The 23,365-nt window shown below is 35.0% G+C and overlaps 1 protein-coding gene and 1 pseudogene across 10 annotated transcripts in view; one reads left to right on the top strand and one right to left on the bottom strand.

Annotated features, from left to right (window-relative positions):
* The window catches only part of DOCK7 (dedicator of cytokinesis 7), a 230,239-nt gene that overhangs the window by 64,462 nt on the left and 142,412 nt on the right, over nt 1-23,365 (top strand). For all 10 annotated transcript variants that reach the window (XM_047869911.1, XM_047869912.1, XM_047869913.1 and 7 more), the window contains exons 11-14: nt 483-648; nt 6,284-6,426; nt 10,692-10,785; nt 11,483-11,645. In XM_047869911.1, coding sequence (XP_047725867.1) covers nt 483-648; nt 6,284-6,426; nt 10,692-10,785; nt 11,483-11,645 — 566 coding nt within the window. The remainder of the gene's footprint in view (nt 1-482; nt 649-6,283; nt 6,427-10,691; nt 10,786-11,482; nt 11,646-23,365) is intronic.
* On the bottom strand, nt 12,427-12,777 carry LOC125172212 (40S ribosomal protein S25-like; annotated as a pseudogene).

Consider the following 23,365-nt stretch of genomic DNA (forward strand, 5'->3'; position numbering starts at 1 on the left):
TTAGCCTATTTGTACCCCCAATCCCACTTTACCTCACTCCTTCTCTTGCCATAAGTTAAGGATTTTTTCAAAATGGCTCAACTGCTCCCATCTTTTTCAGAGTAGTACAATTTATTAAGTTTAACCTAGAATATTTTGTAGGTAGCAGTTGCTGACTTGAACATGGTTATGTTTCTTTTCATAAAATAGTACTTGTAATACATACACGTTTGACACTTGCTCTACGTTCTTTCCTACCAAGATGAGATAATCACAAAAATAAATTTGAAAGACTTACTCTACACATACATTTATAGAATGGGTTAAAATTATTCAGTGGTTAAGATAATACAGTGTTAATTGATCTCTGAAAGGTATAGATTATTCTTCCATCTTTGTTGAGAATTGAGAATTCCTAAGCTGTCTTTTTATATACAATGGAGTAGTCTTTGATTCATTTCTTTCGAGCATAATCATATAATGTATAAAGTTTTGTTTTGCAGAATAAGGAAAAATTGGAGAAGCTGAAAAGTCAAGCTGATCAGTTTTGTCAAAGACTTGGGAAATATCGCATGCCTTTTGCTTGGACTGCAATCCATTTAATGAATATTGTTAGCAGTGCGGGGAGTTTGGAAAGAGATTCTACAGAGGTGGAAATAAGCACTGGAGGTAAGAGTGTTTTATATAAAATATTTCTAAATGTTTAATTTTTCTTTTTTTTATATAGGCTTGTTTTATTTATAGACTTTACAGTGTTGTGAGGCATAAAAGGGTTTTCTTTTTTTTCCTTTTTTTCCCCACAGCTTTATTGAGATGCAATTCCTATACTATACAATTCACCCATTTAAAGTGTATAATTTATTGTTTTTTTTTTTGATATATTCACAAGGTTCTGCAACCATCACCACAGTCTTAATTTTGGAACAGTTTTGTATTCATTAGTAACCCTCCATTCTCCCCCAATCCACAAACCCAATCCTAAACAACCTCTGATCTCCTTATAAGGTCTGTATGGATTTGCCTATGCTGGACATTTCATATCAATAGAATTATACAATATACAGTCTTTTGTGACAAGCTTCTTTCCCTTAGTATAATGTTTTATTTTTTTTTATTATTTTTTAATGTTTTATTTATTTTTGAGAGAGACAGAGTGTGAGTGGGGGAGGGGCAGAGAGAGGGAGACACAGAATCTAAAGCATACTCTAGGCTCTGAGCCATCAACACAGAACCCGACATGGGGCTCAAACCCATGAGCCAGGAGATCATGACCTGAGCCGAAGTTGGACACTTAACTAAGCGCCCCAGGCGCCCCTCACTTAGCATGTTTTAAAAGTTCATCCATGTTGTAGCATGTATCACTATTTAATTTCTTTTTATTGCCAAATAATAGTCCATTGTGTGGATATACCACATTTTATTTATCCATTCATCAGTTGATGGACCTTTGAGTCGTTTAAACTTTTTGTTTAGTATGAATAATGCTGCAGTTAATGTTCAGGAACAAGCTTTTGTATGGGCATGTTTTCATTTTTTTGGACATATACTAGAAATTGTTGGATCTTAGTGACAATTCTGTATTTCACGTTTTGAAGAACTATCAGGTTGTTTTCCAGTGTTGCTGCACCATTTAAAATTCTTCTAGTAGTGTGTGAAGGTTCCAATTTCTCCATATCTTTGCGAACACTTTTATTATTTGGCCCTTTGATTACAGTCATCCTAGTGTAGGCAAAGAGGTTTGTCATTGTGGTTTAGGATTTGCTTTTCCTTGATATTTAATGATCTTGAGTATAATTTTATGTGCACTGGTTATGTGTATACTTTCTTTGAAGAAATATGTAGTCATGTCTTTTGCTCATTTTTTTAATGTCTTTGTTTTTGTTTTATCTAGTGGATGCTCATTTTTTATGTGGCTTTTTAATATTCTTTTTTTTTGAAGTTTATTAAAAATTTTTTTTTAACATTCATTTATTTTTGAGAGAGAGAGAGGCAAAGTGTGAGCAGGGGAGAGGCAGAGAGAGGAGACACAGAATCTGAAGCAGGCTTCAGGCTCTGAGCTGTCAGCATAGAGCCTGATGTGGGGCTCACACTCACAAACCATGAGATCATGACCTGACTGAGCCACCCAAACACCCCTAAGTTTATTTATTTTGAGAGAGAGAGAGAGAGAGAGAGAGAGAGAGAGAGAGAGTGCACGCATGCGCAAGCTGGGGAAGAGCAGAGAGAGAATCCCAAGCAGTCTCTATGCTGTCATTACAGAGTCTCATGAGGGGCTTGAACTCATGCACTGTGAGAACATGCCCTGAGCCAAAATCAGGAGTCAGATGCATAAGTGACTGAGCCACTCAGGTGCCCCGCTTTTTTATATTCTTGTCTTTGAATTTAAGAGTTCTTTATGTATTCTGGATACAAATCTTTTATCTTTTTTTCTTATTATTTTTTCTTATTATTTTTAATTTACATTAAAAATGTAAATTAAGTTAGTTAACATATAGTGCAATAATGATTTCAAGAATAGAATTTAGTGATTCATCACTTACATATAACACCCAGTGCTCAAGTGTTCTCCTTAATGCCCCTTGCCCAACAAATCTTTTATCTAATACAGGATTTGCAAATATTTTCTCCCAGTCTGTGGGTTTTTTTTTTTCCTCTTTTAATGCTGGTGTTTGTAGCATAGAAATTAAAAAAAAATTTTTTTTTTTCATGTTTGTTTATTTTTGAGAGATAGATAGAGACAGAGCATGAACAGGGGAGAGGCAGAGAGAGAAGGAGACACAGAATCCAAAGCAGCCTCCAGCTGCTGAGCCGTCAGCACAGGCCCCGATGCAGGGCTCAAATCCATGGGACCATGAGATCATGACCTGAGCTGAAGTCAGACACTCAACTGACTGAGCCACCCTGGTGCCCCTGTAGCATAGAAATTTTAAATTCATTTTCTCTGTTCTTTTGTTGCTTGTGCTTTTGGAGTCTTATCTAAGAAAGCATTACCTAACTCAAGATCAGAAAGATCTGTTTGCATGTTTTTGTCTAAGAGGTCTATAGGTATAGCTCTTACATTTAGGTATAATCCATTTTGGGTTACTTTTTTTTTTTTACATGGTGAGAGGTAAGGGTCCAATATTATTCTTTTAATGTAGCTATTGAGTTGTCCCAACACCTATTTGCTAGGAAGACTGTTGTTTCTCCAGCAAATGGTCTTGTCATTCTTGTTGGAAATTAGTTCACGGGACATCTGGGTGGCTCAGTTGGTTAAGCATTTGACTTTGGCTCAGGTGATGGTCTCACTGTTTGTGAGTTCAAGCCTCGTGTAGGGCTCTGTGCTGACAGCTGAGATCCGGTAGCCTGATTCAGATTCTGTGTCTCCCTCTCTCTCTGCCCGTCCCTGGTTGGCGCTCTGTCTCTCTTTTAAAAATAAATAAATATTAAAAAAAAAAAAAGAAAGAAAGAAAATTGGTTTATGATAGATGTATGGGTTTAATTCTGGACTCAATTCTATTCCATTGATTTATATGCTAAGCCCATGGTAGTACTATTCTGTGTTCATTTTTTTGGCTTTGCAGTAAGTTTTGAAATTGGGAAGAGTGGTCCTCCAACTCTACAACTTTATTATCTTATTTACAGATTTGTGTGTGTGTGTGCCTATTTTGGGCCCTTGTAGTTTTATTTTTGAGAGAGACAGAGACAGAGAGCAAGCAGGGGAGGGGCAGAGAGGGAGACACAGAACCCAAAGCAGGCTCCAGGCTCTGAGCTGTCACTACAGAGCCCAATGTGGGCCTCAACCCATGAATCTTGAGATCTGCTTAACCGACTGAGCCACCCAGGCGCCCTTGGGCCCTTGTAGTTTAATATGTAGTTTAGAATTAGCTGTAAATTTCTGCACAAAGGTAGCTGGAATTTTGATAGACATTACATTAAATCTATAAATCATTTTGGGGAGTGTTGCCCTCTTAACGATATTAAATCTCCCAATCCATGGAATGTTTTTCCATATATTGAGATCTTAACATTTTTTTCAGTGTTTTATAGTTTTCAGTGTACAAGTCTTTGCCTTTCTCCTGTTAAATGCATACCCAATTGTTTTATTGTTTTTATGATATTTGTAATGGAATTGTTTTCTTAATTTCAGTTTTAGAATGTTCATTTCTTGTGTATATAATATTGACTTGAATATTGATTATGTGCTTTGAAACCATTTGAACATGTTTATTAATTGCAGTGGTTTTTTTTCCCTCTTTTGGATTCTTTAACATTTTCTATATACAAGATATTTCCCTCTGCAAATAATAAAAGGTTTACTGTTTCTTTTTCAATCTGGATGACTTCTTTTTCTTTTCTAACAATCTTAACTAGAACCTTCTATAGTATATTAAATAGAAGTGGCAGGAGTGTTCCTGCCCTTGGGGGTCAATGCATTCAGTTCCTGACCTTGGGGGGGAGATGCATTCAGTCTTTTATAATCAAGTATGATGTCTACTGTAGGTTTTTCATAAATGTAGTTTAGTAGATTGATGAAATTCCCATCCATTCCTAACTCTTTGAGTATTTTTATCATCAAAAGATGTTGATTTTGTCAAATGCATTTTTTGCTTTTGAATTGACTTGTATGGTGTTTGTCCTGTATTCTTTTAGTAGGGTGTATTGCATTAATAGACTGGATTTTAGAGGTTAAACTAATCTTACATTTCTCGGAGAATTCCCACTTGGTCATGGCATATAATTTTTTTGTAGATGTTAGAATATGTTTCCCAATATTTTGTTTAGTATTTTTCTTCTATATTCATAAGGGATATTGGTCTGTAGTTTTTCTTTCTTGTGAAATAAATCTCTGGTTTTGGTATCAGAGTAACACTGGCCTCAGAATGAGTTGTGAATTATTCCTTTTTTTATAAATTTTATTTTGGAGGAGTTTGTGAAGGATTGGTATTTGTTTTTTTTTAAAAATCGGAAGAATTCACTAGTGAAGCCATCTTGGCTTGGTCTTTTTGTGATAAGTTTTTTCATTACTAATTAGATCTTTCTGCTTGTTTTAGATCTTTTCATATTTTCTGTTTCATCTTAAATCAGTTTCAGTATTGTGTTTCTAAAAATTTGTTCATTTTGTATAAATTGTCTAATTTTTGACCTATAGTTATTCAAAATATTGTAATATAATTCCTTTTCTAAGAGCTGTAGTGACGTCTACTCATTCATTCCTGATGTTAGTAATTTGAGATGTTGTATTTTTTAACCGCCCACTTAGCAAAGTTTTTAAAATTTACTTTTTGAAGAACCAATTTTTGGCTTCATTCTTATGTTTGTAGTTTCTATTTCTTTTATTGTCATCCAGCTGTTGTCTTTGAGTCCTTTCTCGTGCTTGCTTTGGGTTTAGTTTTCTCTTTTTCTACTTTATAAAAATGAAAGGTTAAGTTTCTTATTTGAGAACTTTTCTTTTTTATTTATAGTCTTTTTTATTTATAGTTTTCCTCTGAGTGCGGGTTTAATGATATGCCATATGTTTTGGGATACTGTGTTTTCATTTTCATGTATCTTAAGTATTTTCTAATTTTCTTTATTTCCTTTAACCCATTGGTTTTTCGAGAATCGAGAGTATGTTTAACTTCCACATGTTTATGAATTTCCCATATACTTTTCTGTTACTGATTTATGATTTAATTTCACTGTTCTTGGGAAACATTTTATATGATTTCAGTCCTTTTGAATTTATTTTATTTTGTTTTATAGCTTAATCTATGTTGGAGAATGCCCTGTGTGTGCTAGAGAAGAACACATATTCTACTTTTGCTTAGTGACATGTATTAGTTTGTTTATGGTTTTAAGTCTTCAGTTTCCTTGTTGATCTGTAGCATAGTTGTTCAATTGTTGTTGTTGTTTTCCAGTTGGTTTTGAATAATAAGGGTATCTTGCAAGGACTTTGAATGAATGTTATCTTAAAATTCTGTTTCAAATTCAAGTGCTAAGACTGAGGGACCATTAGATGGTAACTAAAATTTTCATTGTGTGAATATTTCCTATTAAATGCATAGTTTCTCTGTAGCTGCATGTTATAGCTCATCTTTGGTCATATGCATAGTCTGTGTGGCAGAAACTTATTTTCCACTGGAGAAGTTTTAAAAGAACCAGGAGATTTAGGTATGGTGCTTCCTTACCTATCTCTCCAGAAATGAAATTCTTTACTACAATCAATATGTCGGGTAGATAATTTTCAACTTGAATGAATTTTTTTCCTGTGTTTGGAAAGCTGCTTTTAAAACAATTTAAATATTATGAAAATGAATACCAGACTTTTCTTTTCCCTTGGTAGAACGAAAAGGGTCTTGGTCAGAGAGGAGGAATTCTAGCATTGTTGGCAGACGATCACTCGAAAGGACAACAAGTGGAGATGATGCTTGTAACTTGACCAGCTTTCGACCTGCTACTCTCACAGTGACGAATTTTTTTAAGCAGGTATTGTTCTGTCATGTAGGAATTCTATGGGGATATTTGTACATAATATTATTTTGGTTTCAGAAAAATTATAATTGTACATTTCCATGTAGTACATGTACATGTAATAATTGTGATTTCTAGAAATTAAAAAAACTTTTAAGAGCAAAAAGTATAAGAATAAAATAATATTGTATCTGCTGTTGTATAATTATATTTAAATGTTAGCACTAATAATGCATCAACATCAATCCTCCACATTTATATCCTATTTCTTAAATGTAATGTTTTAACTTTTAAACATTTATGGTTTATGAATTTTCTTAGTCATTGAGTCGTTGTATCTCTCTTCCCTACCCAAGTTTTATTTTGGTTGAAGCTACCACATCTATAGTATATGGAATAGGACTTTCAGGCCTTACTAGTATATTTTTCTGCTAAAATGTAGTCAACATTATTTGTTTAGGTGAGTTTATAGGTCCAAGAAGTTCTTGATAAAAGACACTTTATTCTTTGCAAATATATTCTCTGTGCTTCAAATTATGAATCAAACCAGTAGTTTTCAAATGCTGATCATGATCCGTTAACAGTAATGGAAATTTAATAGGTAGTACCCAGCTTGAAAACAAATGAACAAATTCAGGAGAATAGAAAAAATAATAGTGCATTGCACATAGTGAAGTTAAATATTGCTTCAGTGAGCTTTTTTCCTCTTGCTTTTTGTATGAGTGCATACATGTATGCATGTACATACTGGATTTTGATATAAAATGGATTGGTACCATGTCTATATTTTGGAACAGATGACTGGGAAATGCTAAGTATTCTTTTAGAATTCCTTCATTTGAGGTCTTATTCTTAATAAGAGGAGGAAATCCTGGCCTATAATATCTAATACTTGAAAGAGGACAAGGATTTAGGAAAGGATGTGCCATGGATTGAAAGACAGCAATCTGCTTGAAGCTCCTTTCACAGTTTGATATCAATAGCATTTATAGACAGCTGCTCGGTGAGATTCATATGGAGAGTAAAGCAGGTGAGAAGTGTCTGAAGTGGTGAGGGTCTTTTTATTATGGACAGTAGTATGAGGAAGAGTCTAGAAAAGGTCACAGTGTTAGCTGGATGAAGTGATAGGTCAAATAAAGCTATGGACAGTAGATTTACCTGATACAGTGACACAGCCTTGCAGCTATGACATTTTTTTCTCTTTCTATTTCCTTAACTGCTGCATCACTTCTGCACTATTTCTACAGCTCTTTTTCCATTTCTTCAGCCTACTTTATTATTGAACTGGTATTGTAACCTTAAATCAACAAGTCATTCATCTACCCACCTACCTATTGATCCAACAAATAGTTTTTGAATGTTCAGCATGTACTGAATATTAATCCACTTACCTACCTATTGATTTAGCAAATATATTTTGAGCATTCACCATGTAGTGGACACTGTGTTGGAGACTGGTAACTAGAAACTAGCACAAAGTGATCGTGAAAACTTAAAATGAATGATTGTTGGAAATATCAGCAATGGAGAGCTTTTATATTTGACTTTGTATGGTCTATTTGTTAAAAATTATTAGCATCTAGGGGAGCCTGGGTGGCGCAGTCGGTTAAGCGTCCGACTTCAGCCAGGTCACGATCTCCCGGTCCGTGAGTTCGAGCCCCGCGTCGGGCTCTGGGCTGATGGCTCGGAGCCTGGAGCCTGTTTCCGATTCTGTGTCTCCCTCTCTCTCTGCCCCTCCCCCGTTCATGCTCTGTCTCTCTCTGTCCCGAAAATAAATAAACGTTGAAAAAAAAAAATTATTAGCGTCTATAATTCTTATAAGTATTTTTAAATAGCTAGGATACTGTGCATTAGGCAAATGCAAATTAAGGAAAAAGCAGACATTACAATTTTAGTAAAGTAGAATTCATGGTACAAATTTCTCCTAAATGAGATACAGAAGGCAGTTCTTTTAAATTGATAAGAGATTACTATCTGTGATTGGGATATAGTAATTAGGAGTGCTTCTGTACAGATTTGAAGTTGTTAAGCAAAATTATTAAAAATACATAGAGATATAAAAACAAAATTAAGCCCACACATTAGTTTCAGGAACATGTTTTATTTGTTGATGAGTATATATAAGTTGGAGTACATAGTGGTAAAATATGCTGTGTGGAAGTGGAGGGTGTCAGCTAGGCTCATTCACATTTGGAAATTGAGACTGACTTTTGGTAGGAAGACTGAAATGACTCAGACGTCTTCCATGTGTCTCAACTTCTCTTCTCATCCTGTAGCAGGCTGGCTTGGTCATGTTCTCATAGCAGTGGTAGAATTTCAAGAGGGGGCAGGCTCACTTGTACAGATGTTTTTCAGATCTCTGTATCACATTTGCTTATTGGCCCAAAGAAAGTCACATGGCCCACCCAAGAGGAGGGAATTATGCCTCACCCCAACAAATGTCATGGAAACAGGGAGTAAAGATTGGAGGCCAATAGGTTAAGTAGACAGAAATAATTAAGTAGAGATAATCTGAATGTACTATCAATAAGGACCACTTAAAAAGTTATGTTAATACTGTATTCAAAAAGAGAGTATACTGTTTTAGCAACTGATGGAACATTTACAACAATTAGGCCACAGAAGAAATCTTCTTAAAATGAAATTCTCTAATCATAACTCAATAAAACTAAAAGCTATTTATAAAAGTATTAACAAAAATCTTGAACCACTTAGAAATTAAAAAAAAAAAAATCACCTTCCTAGGGGCTCCTGGGTGGCCTAGTTGATTGAGTGCCTGACTTTGGTTCATGTCATGATCTTGCAGTTCATGAGTTTGAGCCTCGCATTGGGCTTGTTGCTGTCAGCTCCAGAGCCTGCTTTAGATCATCTGTCCCCCTCTCTCTGCCCCTCCCCTGCTTGTGCTCTCTCAAAAGGAAATATTAAAAAAAAAAAAAAAAAATCACTTTTCTAAATAGTGGGATAAAAGAAGATCAGTTCTGTACCATGTTTAGAATATAATAGTGAACAAATGGAATCTGTCTCAAGGTGAGGCCACAGTAATAAAGTAATGTTAAATATGTTCATTACCACATAAGTATATGAACTCTGCACTAAAAACAAAAAAGATATCAAGTGCAGGAGGTTTGGATTAGTAAAATCTAAAGACCTACTCTTGAATAAAAGAATGAAATAAATTCTTACCTATTTTAATTGCAGGAAAAAATATATGAAATAGAAAATTTTGTATTAATTAGGTACGGTTTGGTTATTTGTTGGTTTGCTTGTCTCTTTTCCCATTGATTGAGGTTGTTTCATAGTTTTCACTCTGGTCTTAATATCAGAATAATTATTCTTCTTTTTAAGAGTAGTTTATGTAAACAAATGAATAAACAAACAAAAAGTAGAATTACACCTATAAATACAGAGAACAAACTGATAGTTGCCAGAAGGGTGTGAGGTGGAGGGATGGGCAAAATGGGTGAAAGGGAGAGGGAGATGCAGGCTTCCAGTTATGGAATGAATGAAGTCATGGGAATAAAAGACAGCAAAAATAAAATTTTTTAAGTACTTGCAGTCAGAAAAAAAAGTAGCTTTTTGTTACTTTTTTCTTTTTCCAATTTAGTGAATGCTGTATATTTTGCATTTGAGAAATGTGGTAATATAAAATTGAAAAGACAGAAATTCAAGTGCAATGACTTTTTAAGACTGTCGTTTATGTATGTTTCTTTTCTGTCTATATATTTTGTTTAACTTTTTTTTTTAATATTTATTTTTGGGAGAGGAAGAGAGAGAGCAAGCATGAGTGGGGGAGGGGCAGAGAGAGAGGGAGATGGAGAATCCGAAAGAGGCTCCAGGCTCTGAGCTGTCAGCACAGCCCGACACGGGGCTGAAACTCACGAACTGTGAGATTATGACCTGAGCTGAAATCAGATGCTTAATTGACTGAGCCACCCAGATGCCCCTTTTCTGTCTATATCCTTATTTTTCTTTTTTCCATTTCATCTCCCTCTAACTTCTATTGATTTTATTTTAGAGTGTCTTGTAATACTTTATAGACATAAATAATGGGCTATAAGTAAATATTTAAATTTAAGGTACAGATAATAGTATCATAACTCAATAAAATTTGAAAGCATAAAAGGAAGGAAATCAGTATGGTATTTGTTTTTAATCATAATTATATTAATTTGATCTTTTCATTCTGACTAAATGGACAGAAGAGGGTAAGAATATTAACAGGCACTATACATTTTTTTTTCAATCTACTCTATTTGTTTTCTCAAATGCTTTTTCCTCAGGAAGGAGACCGCTTAAGTGATGAAGATCTGTACAAATTTCTTGCTGATATGAGAAGGCCATCTTCTGTTTTACGGCGACTAAGACCTATTACAGGTATTTTAAAATTTTGAGTAGACATCATTACAACCCTTTCATCCCTAATATGTCATATTTTTAGTAATTATGTATTTCTTTTTTCACTTATCTGATCCATGTGTCTTTCTTTGCCCAATGCCTGTCAGTCTTCTTCATTTCATTATTCTGCCTTTGTGGTCTTAACAGTTTATATGCAAGATTTAGTACTTTTGATAATTTGAGTACTGACTTGAGAATGATGAGTAATTTTGTGGCTTACAATTATTCTTTAGGTGAAAAAATGTACATAGGATGGTAAATATTCTGAAACAGATTGATACTATGGTCAGAACAAACCATTACAGAGTAAAACTGTTTTGTTTGTTGTTTTAGAGTAAAGAAGTTTAAATTAAATCACTTAACCTTCAAAATGTTGGCATGATCCTATGCTAGATCCTTTTCTGTTTTGTTTTCTTTTGCTTCTTTTTTTTTTCCTTCTCACTCATTTATTCATTCAGTAGGCATTTATTATTTTACATGTACTATGTCTGTATCAGTAATTAGTAAGTTTGAGACTTGGTAAAATGAAATAATTTAGAGGTCTGAGATAACAGTAATTTTGATTTCTTTCCAGACTTCTTGCAAAAAGAGGACCTAAATCCTTCCAAGAACATTTTTAATATGAAGTTTTAATTTATTTGTTTATGTTGTTTTTATAATATATTTTTATACCCAGCTCAGCTGAAGATAGACATTTCTCCTGCACCTGAAAATCCCCACTATTGCCTAACTCCAGAGCTGCTTCAGGTGAAGCTTTACCCAGACAGTAGAGTTAGACCTACCAGAGAAATTTTGGAGTTTCCTGCCAGGGATGTCTATGTTCCAAACACTACTTACAGGTAACACATTTTAATTTTGGAGATTTCTTTTTTTTTTTTTTAAGATTAAAAAAAATGTTTATTTATTTATTTTGGGGGGGCGGAGAGAGAGAGCGAGTGCACGTGCGAGTGTGAAGAGGGGCACTACACCTGTAGTGTGGAGCCCACTTGGGGCTCGATCTCAGGAACCATGAGATCATGACCTGAGCCGAAATCACGAGTTAGATGCTTAACTGACTGAGCTATCCAGGCACCCCTTAAGATTTTTTATTGTTATCATGACTTGACATTTAAAGTAATCTCTACACCCAACACGGGGCTTGAATTTATAATCCTGAGATCAAGAGTTGCATGTTCTATTGACTGAGCTAGCCAGGCACCCCTGATTTTGGAGATTTCTGAAATCAGATACTGTACAGTCCATTTTTAAAGTAGAACTAGAATAAACTTTCCAAAAATCTTTGGTAGCTTTACTTATTCAATTTCTTATCACATAATTTTATTAATAGCTGAAATGTATTAAGCTTATACTATGTGCCAGGTCACATGTTAATTATCTTACATATGTTATCTTATTTAATCCTCACAGCCTGAGGTGTAGGTATTGCATTCATTTTAGTAATGAGTAAAGGGATGGAGAGGTTAAGTATACTTCACTGTGGTAGAGCTAGCATTGGAATTGTAAGCTGTTAGGTTAAAACATTAGAACTCCCAGTTACTATATTTCTGCAGATGTTCTTTTTTTCTTTTTTTTAATTTAATAAAGTTTTATTTTCTAAAATGTACAGTTGGTAGGATCTGTTCATGCATCTTCACCAGCAGCTGGGCATCTGCACCCTTGGTGTTTCTGGTATAAATTACTGGAGCTCTGTGCTTTGAAACCAGCTTAAAAAGTCCTTTACTAAGGAGCCCTGAAGGGCTGCCCTGGCAGTGTCCCAGAGACAGCAGCTGGAGTTACAAGCTGATAGTTGGGAACTTCCTTACAGAGTTTGTCATACGTCGCTTTGTCAACAAGACTAGGTTGTTGAACTTGTCCTGAACTTTGCCTTCGGACCAGTTCTTCTTTTTGGCCTTGACCCCAGATTTGTTCCCTAAGTCCTTCTTTTTTGGCTGACTTTCCAGCATCTTTCTTCTTCTCATCCTTGGGTGGCATTGCAAAGCTCAGAGGGCAGCAGCCACCCCTGCAGTCTCACTAAGATGTCGGACAAAAAGCCCTCAACTGTTCTTATTGGCAGAATCTAGTATTACACAGGAATCAAATATATGTGCCTGCACTGTGGTTTAACCAATAATCAACAATGTTTACTGATGTACTGCTCAGAATACTTGACATGAGATTGTTGAGTAGGCTTTATAGGCTGACCACTCTATAACACTAAGAGTTCATGACTTGACATTGGGATATCCAACAGGGCAGCTCAGACATAGGATTCCAACCCAGACTTCCCCATCACAGCATATTTCACCACCTAGTTGCCCAGTTTCTGACGCCCAAAGTTTTGAAATCAAAATGATTTCTTTCTTTTTCTTTTTCTTTATTTATTTTGAGAGAGAGAGAGAGAGTGCAAACAGGGGATGGGCAGAGAGAGAGAGAGAGAATCCCAAGCAGGCTCTGTACTGCCAGTGCAGAGCTCGACATGGGGCTCAAACTCATGAACCGTGAGATGACCTGAGCCGAAATCAGAAGTCCGGTGCTTGACTGACTGAGCCACCCAGTCTTTGTCTTAGTCCTCACATTTACTCTTCAAACAAGTTTTATAAGCTCTGCTTTCAAAATGTATCCCAAATCTTACCTTCTCCACTTTTAAAACTCTAGGCAGGTCACCATCTAGATCAACATGGTCATATAGAAATATAATGGGAATTGCATTTGTAATTAAAAATTTTATAGTTCCCACATTAAAAAAAAACAAAAAGAAACAAGTGAAATTAATTTTAATCATGTTATTTAACCTAATATATCTAAAATATTATCATTTCAACATATAAATGTAAAAAGCTGTTGAGATATTTTACTTTTTTTCTTTCCTACAAAAAGTCTTCAAAATTGGGTGTGTATTTTGTACTCTAAGCACATTCAGTTTCAGATAAGCCACATTTTGGATGCTCAGTTGCTTCATGGAGGCTAGAGGCTTAGCATATTGGGCAGCTGCTCATCTCAGATTTTTCTGTACCTTTTTTTTAATTAAAAAATTTTTTTTATTAATGTTTTATTTTATTTTTTGAGAGACAGAGAGACACAGAGCACAAGCAGGGGAGGGGCAGAGAGGGAGACACAGAATCCAAAGCAGGCTCTAGGCTCTGAACTGTCAGCACAGAGCCTGAGGAGAGGTTCAAACCCAATGACCCAGGTGCCCCAGATTTTTCTGTACCTTTCTAATTTGATCATCTGCCTTCCACCCTGCCTAAATCAGTTTTCAACGTTATAGCCAGAGATTTTTTTTTTTAAGATTTTATTTTTAAGTAATCGCTGTGCCCAACATGGGGCTTGACCTCAGGACCCTGAGATCAAGAGTCACACGCTTTATTGACTGAGCCAGCCAGGCGCCCCTAGCCAGAGAAATTTTAATTATTATCAATTAGATTACTCATTCCTCAACATAAAACCTTCCAGTGACTTCCATTACAAGCAGAAAAATGCTTTTTTTGTAATACTCTATAAAATTCTACATGTTCTATCCCCTGCCTGTCTCTAACTTCATATCCTACTCTGCTTTGCTCATGTCGCTTTAACGTCAATGGTTTTTTTACTGTCCTTTAACAAACAAAATTCCAGTCTGCATAAGGCTTTTCCATTTGTTCTTCTCTTTGCTTAACTTGTTTTACCTCAGATCTTCATGTGATTCCTTATTCAGATGTATATGTGTTGAAAGGTCACTGTCTAGAGAGGCTCACTTTCTTCACCCTCAGTAAAAAGATCTACTGCTTTTCTCCTCTAGTTCGCCACCCTTTGTATTTGTCATTTTCTGCCGTTACATTATATAGTTATGTGATTGGGTTTTTTTTTTCTTTTGTCTTTTTCTTTAGAATGTAATTACTGTTAAGAGGGACTTGTCTATTCCCTTTATCACTTTTTTTTTTTTTTAAGTAGGCTCCACACCCAAGGTGGGGCTTGAACTCAGGACCCTGAGATCAAGTCACATGCTCTACTGACTGAGCCAGCAAGGAGCTCCTTTCCTTTATCACTGTATCTCCAGCATCTAGAATAGTGTGCTAGCACACAGGAAGCACACAGTAAATATTGATTCGATTAGTTAAAAAATAAGGAACTGTGTAGTGTTATGAGAGTGGCATTTACAGTCATAGAGATACGGGTGTGATTTCTGACTCCAGTTTGCACTATTTGGTGACTTTAGATAAGTTAATTTATTGGCCACTCAGTTATCTTATTTAAAAAATGGGAGATAATAATAATATCTGTCTTCTCTTGTGAGGGTACAGAGTACAAAACACTACATGTAATTGACACTTAGTGTGAGTAAAATTTCTGGAAGATAGGCTAAAGAAAATATATATTGTTTTTAAGAGAGACAAGGTAACATGGAATTATTCTTCTATAAATTGTGATTTAAGTATTTACAAGGACATGGAATAAAGGAGAAATTATATAATCTAAAGTGTGTCTGAAACCATTTTGAGGTTATCAGCTGTACCTCTTATCTAGTACAGGTATCTTATCTAGAGCATCCCTAACTTGTGTTTATCTGTTTTGCTTCTGCTTGGAAATTGGGGACGTTGAGTGGTCTTTTTTTTCATCTTCCTACTTATTTTTGTTATTTGCATATTTAACTATTTTAAAATGATTTTATGACTATACTTAAACTTTATAAGTACTGTAGGCTTAAAATTAAAAACGGAGGTCTTTCATCTCATTTTTACCAGCTTTTTCCTACCTTGATATCTAATTTTCAGTATGTCAATCACTGGCAACTCTTTTTGCTCTTTCTTTTGTTTTTTTATTTCTTGTTTCTAAATAACACATCCATGCTACTATTTCTTGACTCTTGTTCAATTTTAAATATCTATTGACTGTTGCAGAAGATGAAGATTTAACTCTTATATTTTCCTTCCCAGAAATATATATGCTTGCATAAATCCAGGAAAAAATACATACACTTGTCGTCTCTCCCATGTATAGTTATATCCCAGTTTTTCATTAAATTAATGTTATTTTTTTTACATTTGTGATTCTTATGTAACAATTTTAGCAGCTTAGCCATGTGGATTACTATGATTCTATTCCTGCGTTTGTTTTGTATAGCTTTTTATTTTCTTGGAATAGCTACATTATTTAGTTTTCCCTACTTTTCAGTGTGTTGTCACTAAAATTCTCTGTAAAGCTTCTTGCAGTACAGTAGAATGCATCAGATAGTCTGTTCCCCTGGGAACTAAATTGTACGTGCAGCAGAGGGACTTTCCTAGGCTCGCTAGACTCAGTGCAGTTGTCATATTGGAGCCTGTTGACCATTATGCTGGAAATTTGCTTTACATTTCTTTTGCGATGGAGTCCTTATATCCCATATATTTTTCTTTCTTGTTTTACTTATTTTACTGTGAGCCTTCAGTACCTTCCTGAAATAGGATGTATAGGAGTAAATTCTCTAAGAGTTTTATATCTGACGATATGTTTATCTTACCCTTACTCCAGAATTACTAATTTTGCTGGATACAGTATTCTAAGGTTTAAATTATTTTCTGTCAAGATTTTGAAAACAGGACACAACTGTCTTCTGACTTTAAGTGAAGTGTTTGAGTGGTCCAGTATACTTCTGACTGCTAATCTTTGGTTGGTATCTTTTCCTTTCAAGGCTTTTTTGAGTTGTTTTCTTTATCCCTGGTGTTTTGAACTTTCATGTGATGTACTGATATGATAACATTTATTTAGTGCTTTATAGTATGTAATTGTTTTCATTTAAATTAATTTATCCAGTGTCAGAGGAATCTTAAAATTCCAAAGGAATCTTTTAATTCTGGCTGTATTTATTTTTCTCCACAATAAGGCTGAGATTAAGAAATTTATCTGGACTTGAACCCAGGTCTTATTTTCTATGTTATTCATCCTTTGGGAGGGAGTACATCTAACATTTATACTTATTGACAATATGAATAAAGCTAAAATTTCTTATTGCTAGATAATTGTTGTATTTTTATTAAAGCAGGTAGAACACTTTTATTTACCTTATTATTTGCCCCAAAATGTACATCATTATTTATCCTTGTTTAATAATTTTTTAATGCCTTATTTTTTTTTAAGTTTATTTTGAGAGAGTAAGAGTGGGGGAGGGGCCGAAAGAGAGTAAGAAAGAGAATCCCAAGCAGGCTCCACACTGTCAGTGCAGAGCACGACGTGGGCTTGAATTTACGCATCGCAAGAACATGACCTGAGCCCAAATTGAGTTGAATGCTTAACTGACTTAGCCACCCAGGCGCCCCTTAATGCCTTATAATTGAGCTGAGTATAACAGTTGATACGAATGGCATCCTCGAGTATTATATCTAAGAAATAATGGAAACAAGGGCCAAAATAGAAAATCTAGACGTGTTTCAGGATTTGAATGGGAGCTGGGTAGAGAACCTGTATCAAGTGAGTACACATCTCACTAAATAAGAAAGCATATTGTTTCCTCTTAAGTATGTATCCAGTTTTAATATATCAGGTACTCCTCCTGGAGAAGAAGGATAAGTTAATACACCAAAAGGTTTAAGTGTAAATTTAATAAATTATAAGTTACTGTGGTTTAGCTGTATGAGTTTTTGGAAATTAAGTAAACATGTATTAGAAGCTGTTTCAGGTAACTTGTTTATTTGTATTTGATTTTGGTTTTTATGACTGAATGCCTTACCATTTGAAGTGTTTAGCATCAGTAAAGATAATTGATTGTTCAAAACTATAATTATTTTCTATTCTGGCAGTAAACTTTTCAAGTGTAAGAATGCATTCATAGCTAATTAACTTGACAGTGATCTTGAGATATCTTTAAACATATCTCAGTGGCTTTAGCTTGCACTGTATCTAAATACTCAATTAATTAAAGAGCTGATAGTCATCCCAGGCATTAACGATTCATCAAATGTGTAAAGAAGAACTGTTCTCTCATGAGCAGTTATTTCCGGAAATAGTAGAATCAGATAAACTTATCAACAAGTTTAGGTTTATTCCTATTAAACATTTAATGAAAACAGCTACTGTTTTAGGTTCTAAAATTTTTCATCAAAATAAATTAGTTTCAGGTTAGAATTTTTTTTTAAGTTTATTTGTGTTAGAGAGAGAGATTGCGAGCATGAGCAGGGGAGGAGCAGAGAGAAAGGGAGAGAATCCCAAGCAGGCTCTGCACTGTCAGCTCACAAACTGTGAAATCATGACCTGAGCCAAAATCAAAAGTGGGATGCTTAACCCACTGAGTTGCCCAGGCGCCCTGTTTCACGTTAGAATTTTATATAATCTTTTTTCATCTTATGTGCAGCCTTTAAGGATCTCATGTAAAATACTTTAATTCATTAACATACTTTGGTAAATTGTGATACAGGATGTCAAGTTTGCTAACTTTCTTAGCGTGCAGAAATGATCATTAAGTGCTCTGTTAGTAGTAGGTTACCCATGAAAGTTGTTGAAGCAAGAAAGATGCATTATTTTGTTTAAGAAAGAGATTAATAATTTTCTGCTATAAGGGTGTCTTAAAAGAAGTAAATAAAGCTAGGCACACGAGAATATAGAAGCAGAATTATGGTTTCTATACTTTGTTGATATTTTTCCTCCTGTTACTTTTTTGCCAAAAAATCTTCTTTGATGTTAAAAATGAATAATTGTAAATTTGACTGTATGCAGTTGTTTTTTTTTTTATAAAATCTATCTCCAAGATATATAAGGAAATAATAATTTCAGTGTTACTTGAAATGCATATTTCATGAAAAAGTGGGAAATGGGTTCCTGTAACCAATATTTTGCAACCACATTTTCTTTTTAGGAATTAAACTGGAGATTGACTGGTTTTTCTTCTTTCTCTTTTTTTTTTTTTTTTACATAGGGATAATAAAAGTACCTATATTACAGAAATTTGTGAGGACTAAATAAGGTAATACATATAAAGGTTTTTGTAAAGTGCCTGGCACATATTAAATGCTCCATTAAAGAGGTGCCTGGGTGGCTTAGTTGGTTAAGCATCTGACTCTTGATTTTGGCACAGGTCATGATTTCACGGTTGGTGAGGTTGAGCCCCACATTGGGCTCTGTGCTGACAGCGCCTGCTTGGGATACTCTCTCTCTCTCTCTGTCTGCCCCTCTCCTGCTCATTGCTCTGTCTCTCTCTCTCTCTCTTTCTCTCAAAATAAGTAAACTTAAAAAAAAAGTGCTTGATAAAAGTTAAGTCATTATTATTATCATTGGCTTTATTAAATGACATTTATCCAAGTATTACACAACTCGAGAGAGAATAGTTTGAAGGCATAAGGATACTGGGCTTTGGGGGGTATAATTAGATAAGAGGATGATTTAAGAATAAGAAGGGAGGTTATCCCAAGCAAGAAAGTAGCTTGCTTTGTATTATTACTTGAGCCATATATGCTCATGTAACCTGAACATCAAATCATATAGGTTGCTTATTGTACTTAATACTGTTAAAAAATTTGAGTGTCATGACAGTTAAAATTTTTAGTAGGAATTTGTAGTTTGTTTAAAAAAACTTTATCATATCTAGAAAATCTAGCATAGAAATAATTCTAGAATTACAAAAGGAGATGTATGAAACCTCAGCAGATACCAGCTAACATATAGATATCGTAAAAAATTTGCATAAGTTTCCATAAATATTTGCTGACTACATTGTTGCTGGATCACAATAATATTCTAGCTCAGTTTGAATTCTTTTTAACCTTTTAAGGTATGTTTCACAGGAGGCCGTAATTTGGGGTAATACACACTAGTGGTTATTATACAAATCTATAGGTGTACATTTTCCCAGTGAATAATGTTCAAAAAAGAAAGAAAAGTTGGCATTAGTTTATATACCATCATTATCTCATTAACTGTGCTTAGCAACCTGCATAGAAACAGTATGTTTATCTCTGTTTTGTAGATGACAAAGCTGACATTCCAGAGGGCTCTCACATTTGTAACCGAAAAAAAAAAAACCCAGAAATTTAAGCATTATTAATGTGAGTTTTAAGATATTTACACATTATATTTATTTTTTAGTATAATACTTGAGTGTATTTTAAAGGGTCTCATGAGGTAAAAAAGATTTTAAAAAGTTATTGTCTGAATAGAGGGAGAATGAATGGATGTGATTGAAACAAACATTTGGCTGAGGTGAGAGAACATAGGTTAAAAAGAGGTATATTCTGAAAATGACAGATTTCCTATTATTGAACACCTTTTGCTTCTGATTTTTATAGTTATTATCAGACAATGTAGAAAAAGCTGTCTGAAAGGATATATATGTAAAAAATATATTTTTTTAATTTGTTACTTATTTTTTTCAAAATATGTTTTTAAAAAAAAATTTTTTTTTTAATGTTTATTTATTTTTGAGACAGAGAGAGACAGAGCATGCAGGGGAGGGTCAGAGAGAGAGGGAGACACAGAATCTGAAACGGGCTCCAGGCTCTGAGCTGTCAGCACAGAGCCCGACGCGGGGCTCGAACTCACAGACCGTGAGATCATGACCTGAGCCGAAGTCGGCCGCTTAACCGACTGAGCCACCCAAGGAGCCCCTCAAAATATGTTTTGAAGAAATTGTTGAGATTTCTCAAAGATATTTAAAAAAATCTGTTATTAAGCCATACCTAAAATTAGAGATTTTTGTATTTAAATGTTTCTTTTTCCCCCTACACATTAGTTGTTCACTTATTCTTGTACAGTGTTAATCCAGGAAGGGCCTGGTCTTTTCAAACCCTCTATAGGGATAAATGAGGGTATATAGGTATATGGCAGTTTTTAGCTAATGTCATGTATCTCTTATTGTGCCAAATGGAGGTTATTTACAGCAAGTGCTTACTTTATCAAGGAAATACTTATGCTATCACAATATCACAGAAAAATACTAGTCCAGTTGTCACATTAAGATAATCAAATAATACCAGTGGGAAAAATGTTTTTTATTGAGTATCTGAAATCATTTAAAAGTTAGATACTGGATTATGTGTAATGTTACTCATGTTCCAAATTTGTGCTTGAGCTCCACTGTTGCATTTGAGTTATAAAGATCAAAGTATATCTAATTGAGCAAATGCTTGTGTGTTTGATTTTTAAGAGCTATGTCACAGAGCACACGCTATTCTTGGCAAGGTTGTTAGAATTGGCTTCTTTCCTAACAGTAGTCTTAGTTGTAATCACCTACTGAACTTTCATATCTTTGTTTTTTTTTCTAAGTTTTAGAAAGACTGTATCTAGCAAATACTGTGTTACTAAGAATATAAGAATGAATGCAGTGGTTCATACCCGGTAACAATCAGTATAAGAAACAAAATGAAAGGATGCCGTTCATTTTGATTTGGACCTTGGTTAGCAGTTAGGAATATGCCCCATACAACTCTTTTTTTTTCTTCTTCTTCTTTTTTTTTTTTTTTTAAATCTTTTTTTCAACGTTTATTTATTTTTGGGACAGAGAGAGACAGAGCATGAACGGGGGAGGGGCAGAGAGAGAGGGAGACACAGAATCGGAAACAGGATCCAGGCTCCGAGCCATCAGCCCAGAGCCCAACGCGGGGCTCGAACTCCCAGACCGCGAGATTGTGACCTGGCTGAAGTCGGACGCTTAACCGACTGCGCCATCCAGGCGCCCCCCCATACAACTCTTAATAATCGTCTGTAAACCTATAGGTTTACTAATCTGAATATAGTCTTTAAAAAAATTTTTTTTAATGTTTATTTATTTTTGAGAGAGAGTATGAGACGTGGACAGAGAGAGAGGGAGACACAGAATCTGAAGCAGGCTCCAGACTCCAAGCCATCAGCACAGAACCTGGGGCTTGAACCCATGAACTGCGAGATCATGACCTGAGCTGAAGTCAGATGTTCAACCATCTGAGCCACCCAGGCGCTCCCATAGTCATTTTAAAAAATATTTTATTTATTTATTTTTTTTTGAGAAAGAGAGAGAGAGACTGGGGGAGGGGCGGGGGGGGGGTGGAACAGAGGATCCAAAGCTGGCTCTGCAATGACAGCAGAGAGCCAGACATTGGGCTTGATTCCACAAATCATGAGTTCATGACCTGAACCAAAGTCGGACACTCAACTGAGCCATCCAGGTGCCCCACTAACCTAAATATAGTCTTGACCTTTTTATAATGGGAAATTACAAACATACACAAAAGTAAATAGAATAGGGGTGCCTGGGTGGCCCAGTCATTTAAATGTCTGACTCTTGGTTTTGGCTCAGGTCATGATCTCTGTAGTTCATGAGTTGGAGCCCCTTGTTGGTCTCTGTGCTGACAGAGCAGAGCCTGCTTGGGATTCTGTCTCTCCCTCCCTCTCTCTCTCTCTCTCTCTCTGCCCCTCCCTGGCTTCCTTTCTCTCTCTCTCTCTGTCTCTGTCTCTCTCTCTCTCTCTCTCAAAAATAATAAATAAGTAGAACAGTACAATTAACCTCCATTTTCATTCTTGTTTTATGTATTACCTGTTCCCTTTTTCCCTATAGTAGTTTATTTTAAAAAAATTTTTTTTATTTATTTTGTGGGAGAGAGAGAGTGAGCATGCACACACACGAATGGGGGAGGGGCAGAGAGAGAAGGAGAGAGAGAGAATCCCAAGCAGGCTTTGCATTGTCAGTACACAGCCCAAGAAAAGGCTCAAACCTACAAACTGTGAGATCATGACCTGAGCCGAAACTGAGAGATGTTTAACCAACTTAGCCACCTAGGAGGCACTACTGTAGTTCTATAAAAACAAAGTCTAGTCATGGTATCATTTTACCTGTCCATCCTTCAGTATTTTTTATGTTAAGTAGTTTAATAAGCTTATTCCATACTGATCGAATTTTTTCTCTAATGTTTTGTTTCTAGAAACAGATTGGCCACCACTCAAAATGTATATATTCATACTATGACCCATGTAATTCATGTTTCTTGAACTAGGTTATATGACAGTAGATCTTGCTTAAATTTGTGGTTCTTAAAATTTTTTTTATCATGGTACTCTTTGGCAGTCTTTTGAATCCTATGACTCTCTTTTTTGGAATAATGTTTTTACGTGCATAAAATAAAATAGAATAACAAAGGAAATTAATTACATTGAATTATAATTATCAAGATATTAAAGTTCTGACATGTTTTCTTTCCTAATGAGTTAAATATCTAGCCACATGTCTAAAAACTACTATATTTTCTAAGCAGTAATAAGCATGTGACAATATTCTGAGATACCTGTACTGGTTGTGATATAAAAATATGTACCAGTTCTGTTAATAACAAAGTCTCAGGTATAGTTAATACTGGTGTGGTTAGTTTCCTACATTCATTATTTAAGGAAATGGAAATTTCAGTGACAGTGAAGGAGTATTTTACTCCCCATTCAAGTTTATGGCCCCTGCTTTAGAGTATTGGTTTTTATATGGATTTTTAGTTTTCATGGATGTCTCAAGCTATTGCTAGCACTCTACTCTTCCAGTTTTGCACTAGATATACCACTCTTGCTTTTATTCTATCTTGATTGGTCCTAGTTTATTTTAATACAAAAGCTTATGAGTTGAGAGCTCTGTTTTCTACCATTTTAACATAGCCACCCAAGATTTTTTAGTTAAGGGCTT

This window comes from Prionailurus viverrinus, chromosome C1, assembly GCF_022837055.1.
Source record: "Prionailurus viverrinus isolate Anna chromosome C1, UM_Priviv_1.0, whole genome shotgun sequence".
In the NCBI taxonomy this organism is placed as follows: Eukaryota; Metazoa; Chordata; class Mammalia; order Carnivora; family Felidae; genus Prionailurus; species Prionailurus viverrinus.